The sequence below is a fragment of the Chelonoidis abingdonii genome, chromosome 7 (assembly GCF_003597395.2).
Source record: "Chelonoidis abingdonii isolate Lonesome George chromosome 7, CheloAbing_2.0, whole genome shotgun sequence".
In the NCBI taxonomy this organism is placed as follows: Eukaryota; Metazoa; Chordata; order Testudines; family Testudinidae; genus Chelonoidis; species Chelonoidis abingdonii.
The window spans coordinates 13688680-13715132 of NC_133775.1; the positions used below are offsets into that span (position 1 = coordinate 13688680).

The 26453-nt window shown below is 48.4% G+C and overlaps 1 protein-coding gene across 1 annotated transcript; it reads left to right on the plus strand.

Moving 5' to 3' along the window:
- The first annotated feature begins 2162 nt into the window (after positions 1 to 2162).
- On the plus strand, positions 2163 to 24756 carry CIMAP2 (ciliary microtubule associated protein 2). Its single transcript, XM_032766908.2, is given in 11 exon segments — positions 2163 to 2228; positions 2230 to 2294; positions 6096 to 6183; positions 6755 to 6925; positions 7110 to 7226; positions 9686 to 9823; positions 11049 to 11192; positions 12377 to 12541; positions 21558 to 21686; positions 22847 to 22977; positions 24660 to 24756. Coding segments are annotated over 11 exon segments (1311 nt in total).
- The last annotated feature ends 1697 nt before the right edge of the window (positions 24757 to 26453 follow it).

Below are 26453 nucleotides of genomic sequence, written 5' to 3' on the forward strand. Positions count from 1 at the left end.
TTCGTCTTCTCTTCGAGCCCCAGCTCATCTGCCGAGGGGTTCGTCTGCTCTCTGAGCCCCTGGCCCGTCTGCCGAGGGGTTTGTCTGCTCTCCGAGCCCCTGGCCCATCTGCCGAGGGGTTCGTCTGCTCTCCGAGCCCCAGGCCCATCAGCCGAGGGTTTCATCTGCTCTCCGAGCTCCAGGCATGTCTGCTGAGAGGGCCATCTGCTCTCCAAGCTGGTGCATGTTCAGGTAAGGTGTATGTCTGCCTCTGAGCCTTGTGAGTATCCAGACAAGGTGCATGTCTGCCCTTCTAGCCCGTGCACATTCGGGCAAAGGGCACGTCTGCTCACAGAGCCTGTGCACGTCCGGACAAGGGGCATATCTGTTTGCTGAGTCCATGCACGTTTGGGCAAGGGGCACATTTGCTCACCGAGCCCGTGCATGTCTGGGCAAGGAACACGTCTGCTCACTGAGCCCATGCTCATCTAGTCTACGAGCCCGTGCACATCTGGGCAAGGGGCAAGTCTAGTTGCCAAGCCTGTGCACATTCGGACAAAGGGCACATCTAGTCATCAAGCCTGTGCACATCCGGGCAAGGGGCACATCTAGTTGCCAAGTCTGTGCACGTCCAGGCAAGGGGCACATCTAGTCGACGAGCCCGTGCACATCCAGGTAAGGGGCATGTCTAGTCGCTGAGCCCATGCACACCTGGGCAAGGGGCATAGCTTCTCACTAAGACCGTGCACAGCCGGGCAAGGGGCGCATCTAGTCGCCGAGCCCGTGCACATCTGGCCAAGGGGCACATCTAGTTGCCAAGCCTGTGCACATCCGGGCACGGGGCACGTCTAGTCACCGAGTCCATGCATGTCTGGGCAAGGGACACGTCTACTTGCTGAGTCCATGCACATCTGGGCAAGGGGCACGTCTACTCGCCAAGCCTGTGCAAGTCCAGGCCAGGTGCACGTCTGCTCACCGAGCCTGTTCATGTCTGGGCAAGGGGCACATCTGCTCACCAAGCCCGTGCACATCCAGGCCAGGGGCATGTACCATAAGCATAAATCCCAATTCTGAACCTTAGCGTCCAAAATGTGGGTGCCTGCATAAATCCTCTAAGCTTAATTACCAGCTTGGATCTGATAGCGCTGCCACCAGCCAAAAATTCCAGTGTTTGGCTCACTCTGGTCTCCCCAAAACCTTCCCTGGGGAACCCCAAGACTCAGATGCCCTGAGTCTTACCACAAGGGAAATAACCCCTCTCCCTTGTCTTCTCTTTACTTCCTCCCCAGGCTTCCCCTCCATGGGTTATCCTGGAAGATTACTGTACTTAAACTCCTTGAATTACAAAACAGAGAGGGCAATTTACCTTCCCCCCTCCTTCTTTTTCCCCCTCCCAGTCTTTCCCTGAGAGAGACCGTACATCTGGCACAGGGATTTCTATCCCCTTGAGCCTCACTTAGAAAAGAAAATCAACAGGTTTTAAAAAGAAAGCTTTATATAAAAAAGAAAGAAAAACATATAAAATGTTTCTGTATCAAAGATGACAATATACAGGGTCAATTTGTTAAAAGGAAAATGAATAAACAGCCTTATTCAAAAAGATATCCAATTTTAAAACATTCCAGCAAACTACACACATGTAAATACAAAAAACAATAGAAGCTTACTGTCTTCTACCTTTTACTTACCAACTGGAAACAGAAGATTACAGAAGCTTTTAAGAGAGAAAGTTCCCTCTCAGAGCCGAGAGCAACAGAAACAAAGACACAGACAAAGACACACCCAAAAAATTCCCTCCCTGAGCTTTGAAAAATCCGGTTTCCTGATTGGTCCTCTGGTCAGGTGTTTGGTTACCCCTTTGCAGGTGAAATAGACATTAACCCTTAGCTATCTGTTTATGACAGCATGTCCGTTTGCTGAGCCCATGCACATCTGGGCAAGGAGCACGTCTACTCGCCGAGCCCATGCACATCTGATAAAATGTAATGCATCAAAACTAACCAAGGATCAAACAGTGAGCTCAGAACGGCTGCATTCCTCTCCCCAACCCTGACAGGACCTAAAACTGAGCTGTAATAGGTACAGGGGGCTTTGAGCCAGAGGCCCCCACCACACCATGCAATGGGTTGCCTGGAAGCTCCACCTTCATGGGAACAGAAAGGCAACAAGTGTATGGGGTTGTCATGGCAGCAGTGTTCCAGAGCTGCTGGAAGCTGTGCCACTGGGGGGGGGGGGGGGGCTCTCTCCATCCCCAGGGCGCAGAGAATGGCAGCAAAGGGCTTTACAGGTGCCCCCTTTGGCACACAGACAGTCAGGTAAGAGTCACCCAGAGGAGGCTCCAGAGGGGACAGGCTCAGCCTGCTGCTTACTTGGCCTTCCAAGTCAGTAGAGAACTGGGCTCAGTCCCTGTCTGACTCTCAGCTTTTGGATCATCTGCACACATATTCTCCCCTGTCCCCCAAACACCCCGGCACACAAATTTCACACACACAGTCCTGCAGTCAAGAGATCATATGCCCCTCGGCACACAGATCACACACACCTGGCCATGCAGCGATCACATACACACATACATTCACAGGTTCACATGCTTATTACACACGGAGAGTCCATGCACACATGTCCATGCAGCCACATGGAGGACTCTGTCAAGCTGTGATACTCTGAATGGAGGAGTTTCCAAGGAAACAGAAATGAGATTTTACATGTCTCTAAAACATACAGCAGACTCCTTCTTCATTCGAGGTGCACACACACACATACGTGTGTGTGTTCATGCCTATACCTTACAAGCTTCTGCAGGATATTTTGCCTATACAGTAGTGGCTTACTGTAACCTGACAGAATGACTCCAACGAGCCAGGACCCCTTTCTCTGAGAAGTCCTTTCCTTCAGAAATAAGCCAGCAGGTTTAGGGGGCCATGGATTTTTGGCTGACCCTGGCTATCTTTATGACTTCCCCCATTCTAGGTAATAGTGAATTTCATTTCAAAATACTACATGCCACACCTGATGTTTTACATGGGCTAGTGTATGACTGACAATATTTTTTAAAGTACATGCTCCGATCTCTGCTTCCCAGAGACTAATCTTGAGCCATTAGGCACCAGGGCCACCCAGAGGTGGAGGGGGGGGGCAAGTGGGGCAATTTGCCCCGGGCCCCACAGGGGCCCCCATGAGAGTTTTTCGGGGCCCCTGGTGTGGGGTCCTTCACTCGCTCTGGAGGCCACAGAAAACTCCCGCAGGGCGTGGGCCCCTGGAGCTTCTTCCGCTCCGGGTCTTCGGTGACAGCCAGGGGGTCCTTCTGCCCTGGGACCCGCCAGCGAAGTGAAGGGTCTTTGGCGGCAATTCGGCGGCAGGGGCCCCCCGCCGCCGAAGACCCCAGGTCCCCTGAATCCTCTGGGTGTCCCTGTTAGGCACAGCCACGTGTGAGGGGTGGTGCTGAGCTGAGCCATGCTACCCTAGGAGGAGCCCCAAGAAGCCACATTTCCTTCCTACTCCCCACTTGCTCTTGCGGGGAAGCAATCTGCAACAGCCCCTTACCCCGTGCAGATCACTTCCCCCACATGCTGGCTCAGCTGCGCTAGCTGGTACCCAGGGGTGTGGAATGAAGGCATTGCCCACTTTCCACCCGTGTCTGCCCACTACCACCTACGTGGGTGGGATCCAGTGGTCTAGCAAAAACTCTGCTTTCTCTGCACTGAGACTAGTGATCCAGGGAGGCTGCACAGGGTGGGTTTGGGGGATCATACTCCCCATTGTAGCCCAGCATAGCTGTGACAGACTGCATCACAGTGTGGCCCTGTGCTCAGTGATTTTGCTTTCACTGTATATTTTTTAAATCAGTACAATCCTATGTCTCCAGTAACGTAGTGTATATTTAAGGATTTTGAATCACATTTTTAACAACACAATAATACACATACCGGCTGAGATTTTCAAAGCCATGTGAGGGACTGAGACACAACTTTTGGACAAGCTCTGCTATAATATATTTTAACTGGGTCCATTTTTAACCAGCTTATTAACCTAAAATACATTGATTGAGGTTTCTCCCTGCTTCTCCTCCTTATTTAAAATGACCCGTGTTATTTATTCAGAACAAACACCTACCTCTTAAATCACACTTTGCCCTCTTGAAAGTCCATTGGCCTGCAACACCTTTACTAGTCCAGGGTTGCTGAACAGCAGGAGAGAGAGATTTTTTTTATTTAGCTCACACAGCAGCAAGTTTTCCATCGGCTAATAAAATACAGAAACATTGCTAGCTCATGATAGTCCCCTGTGACCTTGAAATCTATGAATCTGGATGCCTAATTCCTGTTTGGGGATTTTCAATGTAATACCCAGCACTAAGACCCTGATCCTGCAAACATCTACACAGGTGAGTAACTTGATTCACCGTTTGAAGTCCTTTGACTTTTCACAGCTAGGCATTATCGCATTACAGTTTGCAGACTCAAGGCCTCATATACTGCTTTCCACCTGCAAAGTGCTTTATGAATATTAATTTATTTTAATTGGTTTAAATTGTACAATATAGAAATACCTATTTAAATGCAGAGGAATTTGGCAAGTGAAGGGTCAGATTTCTCAGCTGTTGTAAAACAGAGCTACACCAGTTTACATCAGCTAAGAATGTGGTCTGAATTTTTATTGATATCGTTTGTGTCAGAAATTCTACTGGGAATAGCTGTGTTCCCAGGGTTTGAATCCAAGTTCCCTTTGACTTCTTCGAGAGTTTTGGCTACACAATGGGGCACTTGAAGGTGGCATTTTCCAGATGAAACAGAAAGCCAAGGTTCTAATCATTTGTTGTCATTAAAGATCTCACAGAGAACGGTTGTTAAAAGACATTGAACAGGTCAAATTTGATCCCAAACTTAGGTTAAATCCAACGGAATTTTTAAAAATATTAACATTTTCTTATAGTGTTTGCAACCCAAACATCACACCGTCTGACTGGGGCCTGACCATATTAGGGAAATTGACTAGAAGCAAATAAAAATGTGGAAATGGCCAATCTGTTTTTGTTTTCTAAGCTGAGAGAAATGGAAAACCAAAAAGCATCCACAGTGAACAGTAAATTTGATTTTTAAAATTCTTTTTTAATACCCTGAGGTTTTAATAACATTAGGGATGGATATTTGTTTGTTTGTTTGTTTTAAAACATGATTTTTAAACTGACAGTGGCCCTTAACTCTATTGTCTTGGCCAAATTCCAGTTTGGATCATTTGCTTCTGCCTACCTAAAATCTCGCTGTAGTTTCCACAGGAGAAACTGTACTTCAGTTCCTGTAGTATTACTCTGTGCTTTTAAACAACTGCCACGACTCACACCAGAGGTGGCTGCATTTCAGTAGTAGACAAAGCAGTGTCTTTATGTCATTTGTACAGTACATCAGTTTAAGAGCCTTGATCATGAAAACATTTCGTCTTTGGCCCTGTGCTTACTCTAGTGCAGGGGTTGGCAACCTTTCAGAAGTGGTGTGCCGAGTCCTCATTTATTCACTCTAATTTAAGGTTTTGCGTGCCGGTAATACATTTTAACGTTTTTAGAAGGTCTCTTTCTATGAGTCTATAATATATAACTAAAATATTGTTGTATGTAAAGTAAATAAGGTTTTTTAAATATTTAAGAAGCTTCATTTAAAATTAAATTAAAATGCAGAGTCCCTAGACCGGTGGCAAGGACCCGGGCAGTGTGAGTGCCACTGAAAATCAGCTTGAGCGCTGTCTTCGGCATGCGTGCCATAGGTTGCCTACCCCTCCTCTAGTGAGTAATCATCCCATTGATGTTCAGGAGGTTACTCACTGCCGAAAGCATTTAGGCCCCAAACCTGCAAAGATTTCTGCATGTGCTTCACTTTAAGCACGAGTAATCCCTCTGAATTTAATGGGACTACTCACAGAATGAAGCGTGTGTGTCTTTGCAGTATTGAGCAGTCCAGTACTAAGGGCCTGATACATCTATTGATGTCCATGAAACCCTTTCTACAGACTACAATAGACATTGGATCAAGTCCTAACTTTTTCACAGGACCAGGACCTATGTTTGTAAAATTAGTCCTGCTTTCACTCAAAATTTACTGTATATTTGCATCATCCTCCGCTAGATTTGATGTGACCGCAGTTTATCCAAAGTGTAAGAAACCTGGTACGTACACACAGGCGCCCTACTGCAAACAGGTCTCTTCAGAGTTGGTGAGTCTGTCTCTCTATTTTATGTACAAAACAAACACTTATTCAGCTCCAGATGAAAAACTTAACTAAAAATTACACGTTTAGATTCTTTTTCCAGAATTCAGTTTCCACGAAAAATCTGAATGGATCCATTCTGCTGCTTTCAAATTAATTTGAGAATATCACTGAATCTAATCTAACCGGTCCATTTAATGTACGTCCAATGGCAATGAAATCAATGGCAAAACTCCTGTTGATGTTCATGATATAGGATGAGGATGTCTCCATTGTAATTTCCTTCTCAGTATAATGTGTACTTACAGAACCTTTGAGTAGATTTCCTGTGTCAGCAATTTATCCAACATGCTAGGAATCTGTGGGCGCAGATCCTCAGCTAGTGTAGCTTGTTCTAGCTCCATTGACTTTCTCTATTTGCCTGTAGTAAGGAGAATTTGCAAACAACATGATTAGAATTCTTAGGGCCTGATTCACCACTGTAGAACTCCATTTTTCAATGGTGATGCATCAGTGTAAAACTGGCTTAACTCAGTGGTAAATCAAGCCTTTGTTTTAACCTTACACTTCATTTTAGGACAGAAAGTTAGGCCCAGGCACCTACAATATTGACCGTGGAAGCTTTAGCTCCCCTGTGCTGCAGGAGAAGGCTTCAAATTCTGGCTGGGCCAAAGCACAGGAAGCGGCACGACTTACCCAGATGCCCCATTTTAATTTTAAGGAGACATTGAAGAAGAGCAAGTTTCTGGTGAGATCTGAATTTGACTTTTTTTCCCTGTGTGTAGACAAGAAATCTGACTGTTTCTGTGGTTTTATCTTTCAATTGTTAAGTGACATGGGATAGGTTGAACTAGAGGTGCTGTGATTTGCATGGGTAAATTGGAATCCTGGCTTTGTTGCTATTAAACCTTTAAAATCCTTTTCTCAATAAGAAAGAAAAGCTGGGCCCAGGAACTTACAACATCAAAGATTTTCTTCAAGAGACCCGACCTTCAAGTATTAGAGGTGTTTGTGACACTGGAGAAGAGAGGTTTAGAGACTTCATTAGGGTATGTATCAGATTCAGGCAATAGATACTGCAGTAACTTGATAAGAAATATATAAGGTAGATAATCTGGTACCTCTTGTTGCAGAGCTAAACATTATTATTGGATCACCTAATAATATGATACACACTTTTGGGGGCCAAAACAAGTCCTTTTTACAACTGTGCACAATTTAAAAGTACAGTAGGGGGCGCAAGAAATAATAAGGGCCAATGCCTAGCTATGTTTCCTGATCGCTGTTCAGTTTCCCAGTTGCTTGATTTGGATGATGTTACCACTAACAAGGTTAAAGAAAGCTGCATTCTGCTCGTCGGTGCCTGACACAGTCTGCTGATAGCCCAGCTAAAATCATCCTAACAAGGGAGTTATTGGGAGCAGATAAGAGATCACTGATCCAGGGAAAAACTGAACCACACTGTCCGTGGTTTCTGTTTCACGTTATTTAGGTGCCCTGTGTATGTGGGACCTACACTGATTTCACTGGGGAGTTCCATGTAAGGTGTAGTTCTGAGATCATATGTTTTATGTGTATATACTGCAGTCTATGCAACCAGTGGGTAGATATTTCTGTAATGCCCACCATCATACTACCTAAATATTGACTCGATAGGCAGTATCAGTGTGTTAGTGTATGTATAGGGTGCACACACATTTGCATACAAGTCCTATCTTCTATGAATCCCAAGTATACACTGGATAGTGATAGTTCATTTTTAAAATAGCTTTTCTATGGAATAATGCTCTGTAAATTACTAGCCCCAGAACTCCCTAGTAACGACTTCTGGTTCCACCAGGCTGTGGGGCAGAATGCTAGTAGACATTACCTGCTTTCTAACCCTTCAGGCTGGCCACTTTTGCCATCTGCACTGCCTGGCAGAAGAAATTAAAAACTGGGTCATTTCAGTGGAACACCCCTCCTACATAGGGCCTGAACAACAGTCAAATATCCTGTGTCGCCACAGCTGTATACTGTTGTGTTAATACTCGGATCTGTTGCATAACCATATGACTGCTGATTTTACAATTGTATGTGTGAATCAAGAGTGACTCGCAGTGGGAGCTTGTGTGAATCACAGCTTACTGTACTTGCGACAGATCTGCTGGTGCTGGTGGCCAATGAAGTTACAGAATTCCTAATTTCGTAGTTAGAGATTTGATTTCTAATTCGCCTTAGTATCTTTTCAGGTTTTTTAAATCAAGAACCTTCCAAAAGGCCAGATGTCCTTTTATTTGCTTGGAGAGATGCAAAAATTGTACTTGATTATCCTTCATATAAGGAATTTAGCACGCTGTACCTGGCAAGAACTGCCAAACTGTAAGAAGGCAGCCTGAGCCAGTGGATTGGGAATGAAGAGATGTGGGGGTGAAATCCTGCTCCATTAAAATCAATGGGAGCTTTGCCATTGACTTCAGTGGGGCCAAGATTTCACCCAGAGATTCTATTCTAGGCTCTGCCATACATTCATTTTTTGTCCTGGCACAAGTTGTGTCACTGCTCTGTGCCTCAGTTTCCCCATCTGTAAAACAATAATCCTCTTTGCAAAGGGCTCTGAAATCCAGGGATGAATCATTTCTGTCTAAGTATTAGGTAGTGGCTGAATTTAGAACCAATTATCTTTTTAGACTTTTACCCACAACCCTCATTGATTCCAATAGGAAAGGAGCAGAGGGCCATATTCACCCCAGAAATACAAAGTACAAACAGGGTGGCAATTGTACAGGTATCATAAAGAGCCAGAACTTAATTCTGTGCTGCAGGCTTCACAGCCTGGAGGCCAATGAGATTTGACTCTAATCTAGAGCTGGGGAACAGGTGCCGTCCAGGTCCAAATGGAGCCAGATTGCATGGAGGGGATGCTGTCTGATCTGCTTTAAAGGGGGAGCTTTGGTATTCCTTACTGAGATTCTCTTTAGGCCATCCAGAGCATAGTGTGCCCGGGAAACACCCCCATGGAACCTTCTTTCCCTTATATTCCTTCACTTGCGGGCCATGGTGGAAGGATTGTCCAGGGCACTAGGACTTGGGAGACCCAGGATCTACTTCCTGTTCCTCCTCAGCCCTTAGGCAAGACTCTTAGCTTCTTTGTGCCTCTCCCTCATCTGTACAATGCGGATGACAGCTCTGCCCTGCCTCACAGGGGTGTGCTGCGTGATGTATTCTTAGTATTACCGCCACTGACAATTGCAGTCCCTGGGTTCCTATGAGGCACAGTGCCTCCCTGGGGCAGCATGTCTCCACAGAGAAATGCCTAATGGATAGGAAAGTCTGCAGGGCAGAGACTGAGGCTTTGGATGTGTGTGCACTACCTAGCTCTGGAGGGCCCAGATCTCAGTTAAGACCTCTGGGCACTACTGAATTACAAAGAATCACTGCTTTTAATAAGCTTGAATGGCAGAATCTGGCTCTTCACTGGTAGTTGTATCCATTTTTGTTCGTAATCCTCTCCCTCTTATTTCTGCAGGATTGCCACCCTGGCCCTGGGACTTACGGCAAGAATGGAAACCCTTATGCCCTGATTGACGAGAAGGAGAGACGCTCGGCAAACTCTCAAGGGATAATGGACAGCAAAACCGAAAAGTCTGTCTTACCTACTGCTGCGGCAAGTCTGCACTATTTGTTTTTCATTCAGCTCCCGTATTGACCTGCATACCAGCCATTGCCCAGGGCTTGACTGACCAGAAAGAACGAAAGTGAGGGACCTCTGGGAGCTGACCCCCGCAGGTTATTTTGCTGCCTTGTTCATTACAGTGGACCATATCAGCATGGCTATGGTCTTCATCTCTTGGCCAATCAGGAGCCCTCGGGTGTCTCAGAAGGCTCCGGGAGGCATCAGCATTTGCGGTTCTCTCTAGAGAGGATGCAGCCAGCTTGCAGTTTTCACTGCCTGGCTGCACGAAACTGGAGTGCCCCTTGCGGGGTGGGGGAGAGTGAAGGGGAGGCTGGGCAAGCAGCTTCCGAAAGGGAAAGAAAAGTCAGTGAGGTTCACCTGAAGAGGCTGAGGCTTCCCAGCCTCACAGGATCTGTAGAGGAGAGAAGCCCCAGAGGCTAGAGCCAGCCTGCATCGATATCTGCTCCACGGCTCCCTCTGTTGATACTGGTGCTTCTGGGGCTGTGCTGCCATTGATGAAGCCCACCACAGCTGCTCAGTAGGGGAATCTACAGAAGATCTTGCAGCCAGCCTCAAGTTTCAGTGGAGCTTGAACTCCGGTCTAGGTAACTGCCCGGAGAGCCAGTGAGTCAGCAGGGGATGGTGCCACAGAGAATGCCTGCTTCTCCTGCTCTTCACTTTCCCCCTCTCAGAAGTGCGTGTTCAGGATCCCATAGAGGTGGCACTGTCCCCATTCTGGGAGTGTTCCATGCCATGCGCAATGGAGACTAAGCAAAGGAGATGGTCCAAGCCACTTAGTTTAAAAGCTGCCATGCAGAGGGACCACCCCTTGCATTCTGATGGTGAAGCTTTTAATTGAGGGTACAGAGAGCAATTTGTAATGGATGATTGAAACAAACAGGTGGCTACTCATTTATTATTTGACCACTCAAGAGTGAGCAGCATGGGTGAGAGGGAAAAGTCGTGGGCAGAGCACAGGACATGGCTCTTTGGGGCAGGGTCTGCTTCTCATTAAGTATTTGTACAGCACCAAGCACAATGGGGTCCTGGTCTCAGTGAGGGCCTCTGGGTGCTACTGTAATATATAACAACGATGTTGCAATTGTCTACCAACAAACCTGTAGTTAGTGTCCGGCTTCCAAATGAGCACAACCTAGGACTCCCCTCCCCAACAGAGCGATCATTGATGGTTGTTTTTGCTCCCTGTTGACTTTAGGGAAGTGGTTTGGGGCCAGGCACCTACAATCTCAAAAACAGTACAGACGAGGTGTTGAAACGTGTGGTCAGTAATCGCGGCCCATATGACACCTTCACAGGAGACAGGTCAAAGCCTATTATCTGCGGACATTATGCTGTGGAAGTACGTACCCTTGTAAGAGAGTTGTGTTTTTAATAAAACACCCTTGCCTTGGGTAATGATGTAGGACCTAGTCCTGCGGGTGTGACATCTCTCACAGATTGCTGCCAGTAGAGGGGCACTGTCAGGTTAGAGAGCAGAGTTTTAAAACCCGTCCTTGCCGTTATTATTAACAACTTAGATTATTAGAACTGAGGGGCAGATCCGCAGCAAGGGGAAAGCACCACAACTGCTTTGAAATCAGTGACGCTACAATTTATATGAAGATCTAGCCCTAAAAAGCTAACTTACTTTTTGCTACTTAGGCCATGTCTACACTATGGACCTTACAGCGGCACAGCTGTACCGCTGCAGCTGTGCCGCTGTAAGAGCTCCTGTGTAGCCACTCTTTGCCGGTGTAAGAGAGCTCTCCTGCTGGCATAATTAAACCACCCCCAACAAGCAGCAGTAGCTATGTTGGCAGGAGAGCCTCTCGCCGACATAGCACTGTCCACACCAGCACTTTTGTCAGTGAAACACGTCTGTCGGGGGTGTGTGTGTTTTTTTTCACACCCCTGACCAACCAAAGTTTTAGCGACAAAAGTGGTAGCGTAGACAAAGCCTTAGTTTGCTTGTTGTTTGTCCTTCATTTAGTATGGACAATGAAAAGGACTCAAGGCTTCCTCTCCCTACTGGCCTAGGGCTGGATTCAAACCAGAGACCTAAAATGAACAAGATTGTCTGTGGGTAGTCTTTTTGCCTTATTCTGGATGGATTCTGAGGTGATATTCCTTTAAGAACCTCTGTTTGGAAGCTGCTTTCCTGCCTGGCAGCCTGGGGGATACCTCTCACCTGCTGGGGTGCGGAAGGCAGTGGAGTACATTTATTACACTCTGCAAAGATATCTGCCCTAGAGAGCCCAGGGTGGGGCAGAGATTGTGCAGAGAGGAGGGTAGATGTGATCCATGTCACTGACAAGGGAATCAAGTAGTCAGTGAACTCTGAATGAGAGTCTATGGGCCTTATTCAGCTCCACTGAAGTCAGTGGGCTCTCCCTGCCAGGCTTCACCTGGGGACTGGATTAGATCCTGTGAGTGCAGAGATACAGGAGAGCCCCTGGGGCTGGCACCTGCAGGGCCTTGCCAGACAATTGCGTCACATTTTCTCCAGCAGGGGCAGACATCCCTTCCTCTCTTTCATCTCTTTAGAAGAAATGCATTGAGCTCGGCCCCAGCAACGTCAAGAGCTTTGTGGAGGAGTTGGACACCAAGGACAGAAAGAAAAAGGGTGTTTTCAGCACCCTCGCTCGGAACCCCGGCTGCCCCACGGAGCGGATCTTCTGGGCCACACTCAGCCAGTGTCCACGTGCCACGGTTAGTGACACCATCGTCCTTTCCTCTCCTGTCTCTGCTGCAAACGTTACAGTGCAGGATGTCATCTGCTGCACACACACTGCATGGCACTGACAGAGATGGTGAGGCAGTGCCGTAACAAGGGCGAGGCGAGCAAGGCACTTGCCTTGGGCGCGCAAAGGGGAGGGGCGCAGCTCTACCGCCGCCGCTTCTTCGGCAGCAATTTGTCGGTGGGTCCTTGAGTCCCTGTCGGAGGGAAGGACCCACTGCTGAATTGCTGCCGCTGCTTCATGCTTTCTTCGGCGGTGGGTCCTTCTCTCTGAGAGGGACTCAGGGACCCGCCACTCAATTGCCGCTGAAGAATGCATGAAGCAGCGGTGGCAATTTGGCGGTGGGTCCTTCCCTCTGACAGGGACTCAGGGACCAGCCGCTAAATTGCCGCCGAAGAGCCTGGAGCTGGCCCTTGCCTCGGACACAAAAACTCCTTGTTATGGCTCTGCTGTGAGGCAAAAGGGAAAGGCGGGAAAACCACCTGGAACTCTAGAACTGGGACAACCCCAGGTGAAATGTGCAGCTGAAGAGCAGCCTGTCTGGATTGGGAGAAGGGGTGCTGGATTGGTCTGCAGAGGTCTCACGTAGAAGGATGAATAGCCATTGCCAGGGCATTATCTCCCCTTTCCTGGTCACCTGCAGAGGATTCTCTGTGCAGTCAAAATTTGCCATGGGAGGGCTGGGGCAGAGTTGTCCAAAGCCATGTTCTGATTGGGTGGGGTTACAGCCATGCACCAGTGCCCAGCTGATAGCTCATCACCAAAAGCACCAGGGAAATCCCTGTGCCCAGGATGGGCTGGAGTGGGACGAAATGAGTAGCCTCATGATCTTTTCCGTCTACTTCTCAATTATTACTAACAAAGGCAGCTGAAACCTTTATTCCTCCCCCTTCTCTCATGCTGACTCCTCTCAGCTCTTTTGAGTTGGAAGCTAGTTTTAAGGCTCCCAACTGAGGACTTAAACTAACATGGCAATTTTAAAGGAGCCCAGGGACTGAGGAGGCAGCTATGGGAGAAACACCTGGAGGCATTCAAAGGCCTCCCTGTCTGCACTCACAAGCCTGGCTGCCCTTCAGCCTCAATCTGCAACCTCTGGAAACTTTACACTCATTTAAAAAAATAAACGAGGTTGTTAAATAGCTCCCAACCTAGTTATTACCCTGGGTGGGGTGAGCGTGATGTGGCCATTATCCCATGAAAGAGAGCGCTAGGGCTGGTTGAGCCTTGTTCCGGATGGATTCTGAGGAGATATTCTCAGGGAAAAGGGATGCAAATAAAGTGGAAACCTGGAGGTGTGGGTACATTAGGAGACAACGAAAGAAGAACAAAATAGCCAAAGGAGCCCTGGAAAGGTGATTCAGCCCCTTACATTCCCTTCTTCTCCGACAACCAACTATTGTTCATTGTGGAAGGATTCATTGTATAAACCTAACATTTTCTGAGTAAAATTTGAAATTAACAGGTAGCATGGTAGAACTAACCACACTCTGATAGCAATAAGCCTCTCCGGGCTGTGTGTTGCTTGGCTACAAGTGAACTCCTCGGGCGGCGGACGGCATCTGGCAGAACATAGCACACCTGTACGTGCACTGGTAGCCAACCCTGTTGTGGCTATTTGAGCTAAATTAAAATGGTGGCATCCATTTGCTCAGCTGTGCATTTTGAAAGAAGTGCTTCTTAGTATCTATTATTTTTATCACAAGTTATTTGAAAATTAAGCTCTTGTCATTACAATTGGCATTTTTATGGTTCCAGCTGACAGCATCTTGCAATGTGCTCTCATGTTGCTCAGGTAACTACTTACACCCCCGATTCAGCAGCTTTAAGATAAATTTGGAGTAATCCCAACTCAGTCAGCAAAGCACAATACAACATGCTTAACTTTAAAAAGAGGCTTTTCATGGGATTTAAGCATGTGCTTAAAGTTATGCACATGCTTAAGTCCTTGCAGCATAGGAATTAAAAGTAATATCATGGAGTTCAATGGTTAGAGACTCCCAGTGATTCCAGATAAAATGGTTACCCACCTTTTAGTAACTGTTGTTCTTCGAGATGTGTTGTTCATGTCCATTCAAAGTAGGTGTGCGCGCGCCGCGTGCAAGCCAGCCGGAAGATTTCCCCCCAGCAGTGTCTGTAGGGTTGGCCCTGGCGCTCCCTGGAGTGGCGCCACTACGGCGCCCTATAAAGGGGCCTGCCGACCCTCCACCCCCTCAGTTCATTCTTGCCGGCACTCCGACAGAGGGGCAGGAGGGTGGGTATTGGAATGGACATGAACAACACATCTCGAAGAACAACAGTTACTAAAAGGTGAGCAACCGTTTTTTCTTCTTCGAGTGGTTGTTCATATCCATTCAAAGTTGGTGATTCACAAGCCTAACCTTAGGAGGTGGGGGTCGGAGATCAATGCTGACTGGAGTACTGCACGACCGAAGGCTGCATCATCCTTAGCCTGGTGCATGATGGCGTAGTGTGACGAGAACGTGTGGCTGGAGGACCATGTGGCCACTCTACAAATCTCTTGAGTCGTGATCTGAGCCAGGAATGCCGCAGAGGAGGCCTGCGCCCTAGTGGAGTGGGCCGTGACTGGAGGGACAGGGGTTTTAGCTATGCAGTAGCATTCCTGGATGCAGGTCGCGATCCACGAAGAGATTCGCTGAGAGGAGACCGGGAGACCCTTCATCCTATCCGCCACTGTGATGAAGAGCTGAGTCGAGCGTCTAAACGGCTTGGTACGCTCGATGTAAAAAGCCAGGCCCTGCGGACATCCAGGGAATGTAACCTCTGCTCCTCATTGGAAGAGTGTGGTTTCGGATAAAACATCGGGAGAAAAATATCTTGACCCATGTGGAACTGTGAGACGACCTTGGGTAGGAAAGCCGAGTGAGGTCTAAGTTGGACCTTGTCCTTATAGAAGACAGTGTATAGGGGCTCAGATGTTAACACCCTGAGCTCCGACACCCTCCTGGACGAGGTGATCGCCACCAGGAAGGCGGCCTTATATGATAAGTACAACAGGAAGCATGAAGCCAGAGGCTCAAAGGGAGGTCCCGAGAGGGCGGAGAGGACCAGACTCAGGTCCCAAGCAGGGGCTGGCTGACAAACATGCAGAAATAGCCTGTCCATACCTTTGAGGAAACGCCTGACCAGCGAGTTCACAAACACCGAGGTACCCCCATCTCCTGGACGGAAAGCCGAAATGGCCACCAAGTGAACATGAATGGAGGAGAGGGAGAAGCCCAGTTGACTGAGGTGGAGCAAATAGGCTAAGACAATGGGGATTGGGACCCCCAGCGGATTGTGACCTTGCTGACCTGACCATATGAAGAAGTGCTTCCATTTGGCCAGGTAGGTGGCCCTAGTTGACGATTTCCGAGCAGCACTTGTGTGACCTGCTGGGAGCACTGCATCTCCACCGGGTTCAGCCATGGAGGATCCATGCTGTGAGGTGAAGGGACTCCAGGTTTGGGTGGCGGAGGGAGCCCCAGTCCTGCGTGATCAGGTCCGGGAGCAGGGGCACCGTCAGGTGTGCCTGAACGGACGTGTGCAGGAGTGATGTGTACCAATGTTGGCGCGGCCACACCAGAGCTATCAAGGGTTACCCGTGCGTGGTCCCTGTGAATCTTCAAAATCACTCTGTGTATCAGGGGGATTGGAGGAAAGGCGTAGAGCAGACCGACCCCCCAAGACTGTAGGAAGGTGTCCGACAGAGACCCCTGACTGCAGCCCAGGATGGAACAGAACTGTTGGCACTTTCTGTTTTCCCTCGAGGCGAACAGGTCTAACTGGGGAAAGCCCCAGAGCTGGAAAATTGAGCGTACCACGTCCCGCCGGAGGGACCACTCGTGACCCCAAAACGAGCGGCTGAGGGTGTCCGCCAAACCGTTCTGCTCCCCCAGAAGGTAGAATGCCGTTAGGTGGGTAGCATTGTGGGTGCAGAAATCCCACAGCGTGAGGGCTTCCCTGCACAGGGGAGAGGAGTGTGCACCCCCGTTTGTTGATATAAAAGACTGCCTATGTGTTGTCCGAGAGGACTGAAACACATCTGCCGGCCAGGTGGGACCGGAAGGTCAAGCAAGCCAGGCAAACCGCTCTCAGCTCCCTGACATTGATATGCAACTCGAGGTCCTCCGGCAACCACAAACCCTGCATCCTGAGGTGTCCCAGAGGCGCTCCCCAACCCTGATCCAAGGCATCCATTACCAGGGAGAGGGAGGGTTGAGGGCAGCGAAGGGGACACCCATGCACAGTTTCTGCAGGTTGAGCCACCACCACAGAGAGCTTAGCACCAAGTGGCGAATGGACACCACTGAGTCCAAGGGGTCCCTGGCCGGGTGATATACTGTCACTAACCAGGACTGTAGTGGGCGAAGCCGGAGTTTGGCATGGTTTACCACATAGGTGTACGCCGCCATGTGACCCAACAGCTGGAGGCAAACTCGCGCCGTGGTAATTGGGGTGCGGTGCAGTTCGAGGATGAGCTCGGAAATCGCACGGAACCTGGATTCCAGCAGGTATGCCCTGGCGTGGGTGGAGTCCAGAACTGCTCCTATGAACGCTATTCATTGCGTCGGAGACAGGGTGGACTTGGCTTCGTTCAAAAGGAGGCCGATATTGAGAAAGGTCCGCCTGATGAACGACACCTGGGTCTCCACCTGCTCCTTGGAGCGGTCCTTTATGAGCCAGTTGTCCAGGTAGGGGAATACCTGGATGCCCCGCCTGCTCAGGAAGGCCACCACGACTGCCATGCACTTTGTGAAGACCGTTGGAGCAGCTGACAGGCCGAACGGGAGCACTGTGAACTGCAGATGGGCGTTGACCACGACAAACCTGAGGTACCGATGGTGTCGGGGAATTATGGCAATGTGGAAATTAGCGTCCTTTAAGTTGAGGGTGGCATACCAATCTCCTGGATCCAAGGAGGGAATAATTGAGGACAGGGAGACCATGCGGAACTTGAGCTTTTGTACAAACTTGTTCAGCCGCCGCAGGTCCAGGATGGGTCTCAGGCCCCCTTTCGCCTTCGGTATTAGGAAATACTGGGAGTAGAAGCCTTTGCCCCTGAGCTCCTGAGGGACTTCCTCCACCGCCCCTGCCTCCATGAGGGACTTCACTTCTTGACTTAGAAGTTGCTCATGAGATGTGTCCTTGAAGAGGGATGGGGAGCGGGGCTGGTGGGGCGGGAGGGAGGAGAACTGGATAGAATATCCCCTCTCGACCGTGCGGAGCACCCAGCTGTCCGACGTGATTTGGGACCAGGCACGGCAGAAGTGGGACAGACGTGACCCAAAGGTAGGGGTAGAAGGATCCAGAGTCTCGATAGGTAGGTCGCCCTTGACTGTAACATCAAATAGGGGGTTGAGACCCCGTTGGTGGTCTAGATTGACCGGACGTCTGGCCAGAGGGGTGGCGTTGGTGATGACTCCTGCCATTTCTGGCCCGCCTGTGCCCCAGCTCCTGGCCAGTCGGAGGCTGGTAGGGGCGTGGGGCCGTCTGTGGCCTAAACTGCCAGCGCTGAGTTGCAGGGGTATGCAAGCCCAGCGAGCGAAGCATGGCCCGCGAGTCCTTTAGGCTATGCAGACGCTTGTCCGTCTTTTCTGAAAACAACATCTGCCCCTCAAAGGGGAGGTCTTGAATGGTCTGCTGGACCTCATAGGGCAGGCCCGAGACCTGGAGCCAGGCTCCCCGCCGGATGACCAGGCCCGTGGCCAGGGTGTGCAAGGCTGAGTCCGCCGCATCTAGGGCAGCCTGGAGAGAGGCTCGGGAGATCAGCTTCCCCTCCTCCACCAGGGCCGAAAACTCTGACCTCGAGTCCTGGGGAAGGAGCTCCATAAACTTCGACATGGTTGAACACGTGTTATGACCATATGGATTTACAACTGCCTGTTGGTTGGCAATGCGGAGTTGGAGGCCTGCCGTGGAGTACACTTTTCTGCCAAAGAGGTCGAGTCTTTTAGCGTCCCCGCTCTTTGGTGTTGACCCCTGACACCCTTGACGCTCCTGTTGGTTGGCCACATCCAGCACCAAGGAGTCCGGGGAGGGGCGAGCGGGTGGGTGTACAAGTGTTCGTGCCCTTTAGAGGGGACGAAATAGCGCCGCTTCATTCTCTTGGCAGTAGGGACCAGTGAGGCTGGCGTTTGCCATAAGGTGCAGGACGTATCCACTATGGTCTTTATCAGCGGGAGAGCCACCCTGGATGGCCCTGAGGGAGCCAGGATGTCTACTACAGGGTCCGCGTCCACCTCGATTTCCTCAGCTTGGATTGCGAGGCTCTGAGCTGCTCGCTGGGAAAGTTGTTGGAGGATTCAGTTGTCCTCCAGGGCCGGTGCCACAGCTGTGCCCGAGATGGCTTCGTCCGGGGAGGAAGACGAGGAAATTACATGGATCGGCCCTTCCTCTGGTGCGCGCAGTCCTTCAGGGTCCTGCGGCACACGGTACTGAGGTTGCGGGGCCGGTTCCGATTCTAAATGCAGCACCGTGACCGGTACCGGGGTCGCCAGTGAGTGGCTTGGCGTATCGGGTGGTGCCTGCTGAGCCCGAACTGTAGCCGCTGCCGGTATTGCTGCCGGGTTAGAGGGTGCTGAACTTGGATATGGCACACCCCTGCCCGGCGACGGTGCTGGTGGAGGAGGCAGCTGCGCCGAGGCCATCGACGCCGAGGAGACCGAGGTCAACCTTGATCGAGGACCAAACGCCTGGCTTACCGACTGGTGGTAGGCCCAGGGGGTCCAAAAGGGGCACTGTGAGGGCGGATGCCATTGTTGCTGCCACTGTGGGTAACGCTGATGGTTCGCCCCCGAAACCGATCTCCTGCTCCGCGACCGGCTGGAGTGGTAGGAGTCTGCCTCTGAGTCAGAAGTCTCTGATTACAAGGACCTGGGAGGGGCAGCACCTGGTGCCATTGGAGAGCGGTGCTGAGGCGGCAGGGAGCCTCTTATTTGGTCCAGTGCCGCCTTAGTGGCGTGGCGCGGGGAGGGAGGCGCCAGCATGGCTGGCTTGCCCCTTGATTGTACTGGGGGAGGGGCTGCAGTAGGCAACTCCCTACAGTGCGGGCAGGCCGGCGCCGGGAGTCCCATCAAGTCTGAGGCCGCCTCGAACCCCTCCGGTGTCAAAGGGAGGCGCAAGTCTCTGCTGAGATCCGCGGATCTAGGCCGGTCCAGACTCAACCACCCTCTCTGTGGTGCGGGAGTCGACGGAGCAGCCGAGGGCTGTAGCCCAGCCTGTCCGCTTGCACCCGTGGACAGCGTCAGCCTTGGGTCCTGGTGGGGTGACCGTTCGCTCACTGGCTTTATCTTCTTAGTGGGAACCGATGACGGTGAGCCGTGCCGCACTGAGGCCAACTTCCTATGACCCGACTCCGTCCGGTGCCAGATTTTAGACGACTTGGGCTGGGCCCTAAGTCCTGATGCCGGTGCTGGAGCACTCCGCACCGAGGAAGACATGCTGGGTACCGCCTCGGCCTGTTCCAGGTCCGAAGGTGCCCGCAGGGCAGCCTCCATCAGGAGGACTCTAAGTCTTTGAGCTCTGTCTTTGAGAGTTCTCGGGTGGAAGCCTCTGCAGATAGAGCACCGGTCCTTCTGGTGGCTCTCTCCGAGGCACTTCAAACAAGCAGAGTGCGGGTCACTCTTGGGCATGAATTTCCCGCAGTCTTTGCAGAGTTTAAACCCGGGGGACCCGGGCATGCCCCAGCGGGTGACAAAAACTTGGGGGGGGACCCCCCAACTACCAAGAACTATATACAATGACCTAACTATAACGTAACTATATACACAGACTATACACAAGGATAGGACACTGCTAACTTGCTGTGCGCAAGAGAAGTTCCAGCTAGCCATCACCGGCGGTAAGAAGAAACTAAGGGGATGGAGAGTCGGCGGACCCCTTTATAAGGCGCCGTAGTGGCGCCACTCCAGGGCGTGCCAGGGACCACCGTAAGGATGCTGCTAGGGGAAAGTCTTCTGGCTGGAGTGCACATGGCGCGCGCACACCTACTTTGAATGGACATGAACAACCACTCGAAGAAGAACAAATCTGCTCAGATTATAAGTGAAAAGATAGTTTATCTAACCACCCACATTGCAAACTCACCCTGGGACCTGAGGGTCAAACTGAATTCTTTCTTCCTCATACATCATCAACAATAAAGATCTAGCACTGGAATTTAGCTAACGATTTTGTTGGTATATGAGAAGGACTAGAATCCAGATCACTGTCTCTCAACTGTGTTGGGTCTTCATGGCTAAGAGGATTAAAGAATAGTTGACAATTTGACAGTCACAAACATCAGCCAATATGATACTGAATTCACATGGGGAATAAATTGGTTGAAGTAAGGAGAACATAAGAACATACATAAGAAAGGTCATCTTGGGTCAGTCCATAGGTCCATCTAGCCCAGTATCCTGTCTTCTGACAGTGGCCAATGCCAGGTGCTTCAGAGGGAATGAGCAGACCAGGTAATCATCAGGTGAGCTATTCCCTGTAACCATTCTGGCAAACAAAGGAGTTTTTTTGCATAGTCCCATTTCAGATTCAAGCTGCATTGCAAAGCTCCCTCTGAATTCAATGGGAGCAGGAGAAGGGGCAGGCCCATACCACACTTATATGACAGGATGTTGCGTATGAGTAAAGGTGGATATCTACACTACAGTTGTTAACAAAGGAGTGGTGGGTCACTCTACTGAATTCCAACTGGAAATAGCAGGTTGGAGGCTTAGCACACGTGATGGTCTCATTTCCAGCATGCTGCTCCTTTTGTCTCTCACGTTTCTGGTGTGCTTATTCCCATCATTGCAGCACAGCCATGACTGTTTCCTGCACTTAATACTTCTCACGAAGCAGCCTCTCAGTTCTGTGGCTACTGGAAGAATACAACAGAATTAACTGAGGCTCCAATTCAGCAAGATACTTAAGCAGGTGCCTAACTTTAAGCATGAGTTAGATATATACGTAAGTACAGCAATGATTTACCGGTTGTTACTTTGTTGTAGTATGCTGTAGGGCCAGGCTCACATGATCCAAAACCCGTGAAGCGATCAGAATACTTCAATCAACCTCCATTTTGGTCATCTGCAAAAAGAGTTGACAGGAAAGCATACCGCCTCTTTATTGGAAACATGGTGAGTGGAAAATCTATGGTAGGAATAGATGTAGGTGCATGAAAATATTCATGCTGTCTGCTTCTTCCATGACACACTCATACTCTTTACTGATCTTTCCACTGGAGGTCCAAATCCTTCTAACCCAAAGAATTCTGTTCTACAGCTTTGTCCATAAACAGGTTTCAGAGACACAGACAAGCTTTTGAGCTATACAAGCCTGTTCTTCAGAGCTGAAGAGCTCTGTTCAGCTCAAAAGCTTGTCTCTTTCACCAACAGAAGATGGTTCAATAAAAGCTACCTCACCCACCTTTTCTCTCTCATATTCTGGGACCAACACAGCTACAACAACGCTGGAAACAACATTGTTGGTATGGACATTAGAGACTCTGTGGCACTTTTTATAAGAGAAAGAGGTTTGGCTCTGCCTCCTTAGCCAAAATTCCCTGCACATCTTTCTCCTCCCTCATCAGTTATGCCATGTACCAAGTGGTTACTGCTCTCAGCCAAGTGATTGTATTTCAGGAATGTTCTTTTAGCAGCAGAGTGCTGAAGGGATGGTGCTGGTAACTGCTCCTTCCCTTAATGCTCTTTCTTATGTCATCTGTAGTAATAATCGTCTCAAGTTTCCCTTAGTGAAGTAGAACAAAGCCTGAACGGCTCAAAGAAGTCAGAAAAAGCTTTAATATGAAGTAGTCCCTATGGTTAGGGATGAGGAGCAGACTCCCATGCAGTTTCCTGCCTTTATGCAGAAGAGCAGGCAACAGGCAATTTGAAAAAGATCAAGGATGAAGACTTCTTTGTAATTGATGCAGGAACTCCACAGATTAAATTACAGTGGTAACATTGCTATAACTTGACTAGAGCTAAGTTCTAGGCTGTTCGGGAAAATCACATTTCAAGGGAATGGTGCCCAGTGTCTTCAGGGAAATTGGAACTGTAGGATCTGATTATGATGGTTGTTGTATAGACTCTGAACCTAAACAGAAGGATCAGGCTCTAATTCTTCCATTCTCAAATACAAGAGGTGGTGTTGGTGATTGTTGTTCAATATTCCAGATTCTTGTTTTCAAACTGAGGCCCTGATCCTGTTGCCACTGTAGTCACAGGCAGAACTTCACTGGTGTGTGGGTAACTGCACCTTTAACGATGCAGAACCATGTCTGACTTTCTTTTTTCAGAACCCAGTTGGTGTTGGTCGCTATGACATCACAACACAAGAAAAATGCGAGTGGAATACTAGATACCAGTCACTTTACCAGTGTGAAACACACCGTTATCTGAGTAATCTGGAGCGGGATGTATACTTACTGTAAGTGAAATGTACTATGGGCAGCATGAAGTTAGTGATTTATTAACATTGGTATACTGTAGAACCTCACTAACTGAACAGGAGTCCCAGTATAAATTACTGACTCTTGACGATTAAGTGAGGGCCCAAATTCTGCCTCCTGGGAAGGAAGATAGTTCTTGAGATGAAGGCCAGAGCCTGGACTTAGGAGAACTGGGTTCAATTCCCTGTTCTGCTACAAACTTTGGCAAAGTCACTTAATTAATCATTGTCTCAGTTACCCATCTGTACAATGGGGCTTATAGTACTTCCCGACCTGCCTGGGGTATTAGGAGGCTAAATACATTAACGAGTCATAGGCACTCCTACTAGGGTCACTTCTTCTCTTACCTAGGTAAGTGCAGTTTAGGTCTATTTATAAGAGATCATGTTCTGGTGCTGTTGCATAGTTTGTAGGAAAGAAAGGCGGTTGTAGTCTACCTTTGTGGAGAGGGTCCCAGGTGCCCTGGTAGGTGCTAGTCCCACTCCTGTTGCTGGATTGCTGGGTGACCTCAAACAAGTCACTTCATCATCCCGTGCCTCAAAATCCCCCTCTTAAAACAGGGATAATGAGGCTTACCTCCTTTGTCAAGTGCTTTGAGAGCTATGATTGAAAAGCATTAAGAGCTAGCCTAGTATGTTGTACCACTAGGGCACCCCCTGAGGGTGATGGTTGGTGCCTGTGTTGCCCCAGATATCCTTCCCTCGCTTTGGATGTTGCTGTAGAGTTGGTTGGGAGTTCGGGGCATATTCCTCCAGCTAGCTGTTTTAGGAAGGATGCTCCCTTCCAGGGGGCCTAATACAGTCCAAATGAAAAAAAGCAAACCAAACAGACCTGCAGCTCACAAAACAGACTGGGCTCACCCTGTAGTTCCGTACACGGCAAAAGGTCAGTAGGGTGTGTGGAGGGGACTAGGGTCCTAACTCTTTGTATGGCCAACGGACCTAGTCCGAAAGCCCTGGGCTCTGAAAAGGAAAACTAAGCAAAGATGGCTCCTCTGCTTCTTTAAAGGGGACTGGACAGCAGAGGCAATTCAGTAGCTTTCCTGATAAACAGTACCTGGTTGGTGGGCGTAGGGAGCTCCTTGATCAAGCTTTACTCACTTCAGTGCCAACCTCAGCCTGGGTTTGGATCCTCCTTTTTAAGGACTCACCCCTTTGCAGGCTTGACAAGCCTCACAGGTGTACCAGGTTGAGACTGATTATGCCCAGAGGAGCTATTTAACCCTTCCTGAGCCGGGTGAGGATCTGCCCCACCATAGGGAGGTATTATTAGTTATGAGACCTCACTGCAGTAGTTCTCTGCTTGGGAGTGAGGATTAGCAAGGTTCTGTTGGAGGACGGAATAAAGGTCCATCATAGCTCTGTTACAGTTTGTTTGCGTTTTCCTCTCTTGAGCTCTAAAACAGTTGTGTGACTATCGTCTGTGCTGGGGTTGCAAAGTTGTAACTGAGGGCAGCATTTTGTGGTGTTGCAACTAGAGTTCGCTAACACAGCTTGAGATGATGTAAGAGAATCCAGCTTTCACTCTCTTGTAGCTGTTCACTCTGTAGTTAACAGTCAAGCTTGTAATAACTTCATTTTCCTCAACACAAGCTAAGACTAAAGAAAGAGTAATACAGTCAATAATTTGAGTCTACTTGTTTTTTCCTCCCCTTTTACAGACAGCGGATCAACCCTGTTAATAGAGGGCACTGGAACAATTTGGTTTCTGCTACAAGTGATCCAGATACCTCTGCACAAGCTATTACTGCTACTTAAAACTAAGTGCATACTGTAAAGCGGAAGACACTGTTAAATAAAGATTGGTTATAAGAAGGAAAATACTTGCAACGTATAGTACAGCTGCACACAAGTCAAGATAGTCTAAAACAACCTACAATTTTGCTCTGCAATAACACTTAAAACCCACCAGCAATCTTACTTTTTCTTTCTGTGATTACAGTTATTTTCACTTTTGGTTGTGTATACATGATGTAATTTATGAAGAGGATATTTGGCAGAATTTTAGATAGGTACATTTTCTTCCCCAAAATAGGAGTGCTGGTGGGTAGCTCTTTGAATATTAAATATTTCTTTTTCCATCAAACTGCTTCATTCAAGAAATTGCATATGTATTTTTGTACCATAAATGCAAAGTTCTGTACATTGCGCTGATGGCTTTTGTTCTCACCTCAAGCAACAGAATTGGCCAAAGTCAGTATAACTCAAGTGACGTTGCATTCTCAAAGGATGTCTGTTACATGGATTGAAAAAGGAGAGCACTTTTGTGGCCAAAACACCAGATCTAGATTTCAGTGACATTACCCAGAATCTGTGCAGTTTAAGTAGATAAAGCATACTTCAGAAGGTAAAGCTAAAATCCTCTACTTTATCAGTAAAATAGAATTTTCTGTAGTAAACCTGCCAACACAAAGCAGTAGTTTTACACAGATTAGAAGTGAATATGTAACAATATTTCATTTCGTTTTGTTTTTTTTCTGAAAATAAAGATACTTACCACTGCTTTAAAGCAAATAAAATATTAAGTATTTCCCTGTTTTTCATAAAAGGTAACAGACAGAGAAGCAACACGACTGACCCAAGTCACACAACACATCAGTTTCAGAAGGGAGACTATAAGCCAAAACTCATGCCTTCACACTCTAACTACCAGACTAGTTTGTATGCTATCAATTGCAGACACATTAGAAAAGGGCTGGCTGTCAAAACAATAGGGCTAACTGCTAATCCCTCCAATTCAAAGCTCATAGATACGAATCATTGACAGGGAGAGGGGAGAGCAATGGTTGTGTTTAACATTTTTTGCTTGGCTTTTATAGGTAACCAATTGGTAGAAGTTGTACTGCGCTTCCCAACTCGCCTAGACTTTTCGTGTGAAAATAGTTGCATCTACCTGTCATCCAGGCATATTGGTAGAGATAGTTTGCGAAACACTTCAGCTGAAAGGTTTTACATAAGCATAAAATATTGTTTTGTTGTATGACTGGCCTGTCCAGACAAGGCCTGCTGTGGCGCCAGTGGATTAGGAGGAGCACAGTGGCAGTAGGACTATGCTTATACATTCCATAAGAAGTTAATCCTAGAGGCCAGGAAGAAGACCAAAAAGGTGGTTGTTAGTTGGTGAGTGAAAATGAGTATGGGTAGTTACTGGAGAAAGTGATCAATAATAAAAATATCTGGGCTGTTCAGTGTTAACCTTTGCAAAGTCTAATAATGGTGTGTATACCCAACTGGAATAAATAAGTTTAATTGTAATTAGATGTCAATTGTGGCTGATTAAATATGCTAATTACTCTGCAATTACTCTGGTGCAAGGCATAATTGAACACAGGTAAAAATAGGGTGAGTGAAAGAAATGCAGACTGCTGTAATAGAAAGAATGAGTTAAGGAAAAGGTTGGTCCCTGGAGGGAGAGTAGGATGGAGGTATCTGTATTATTTAGTGGGAAATTGCAG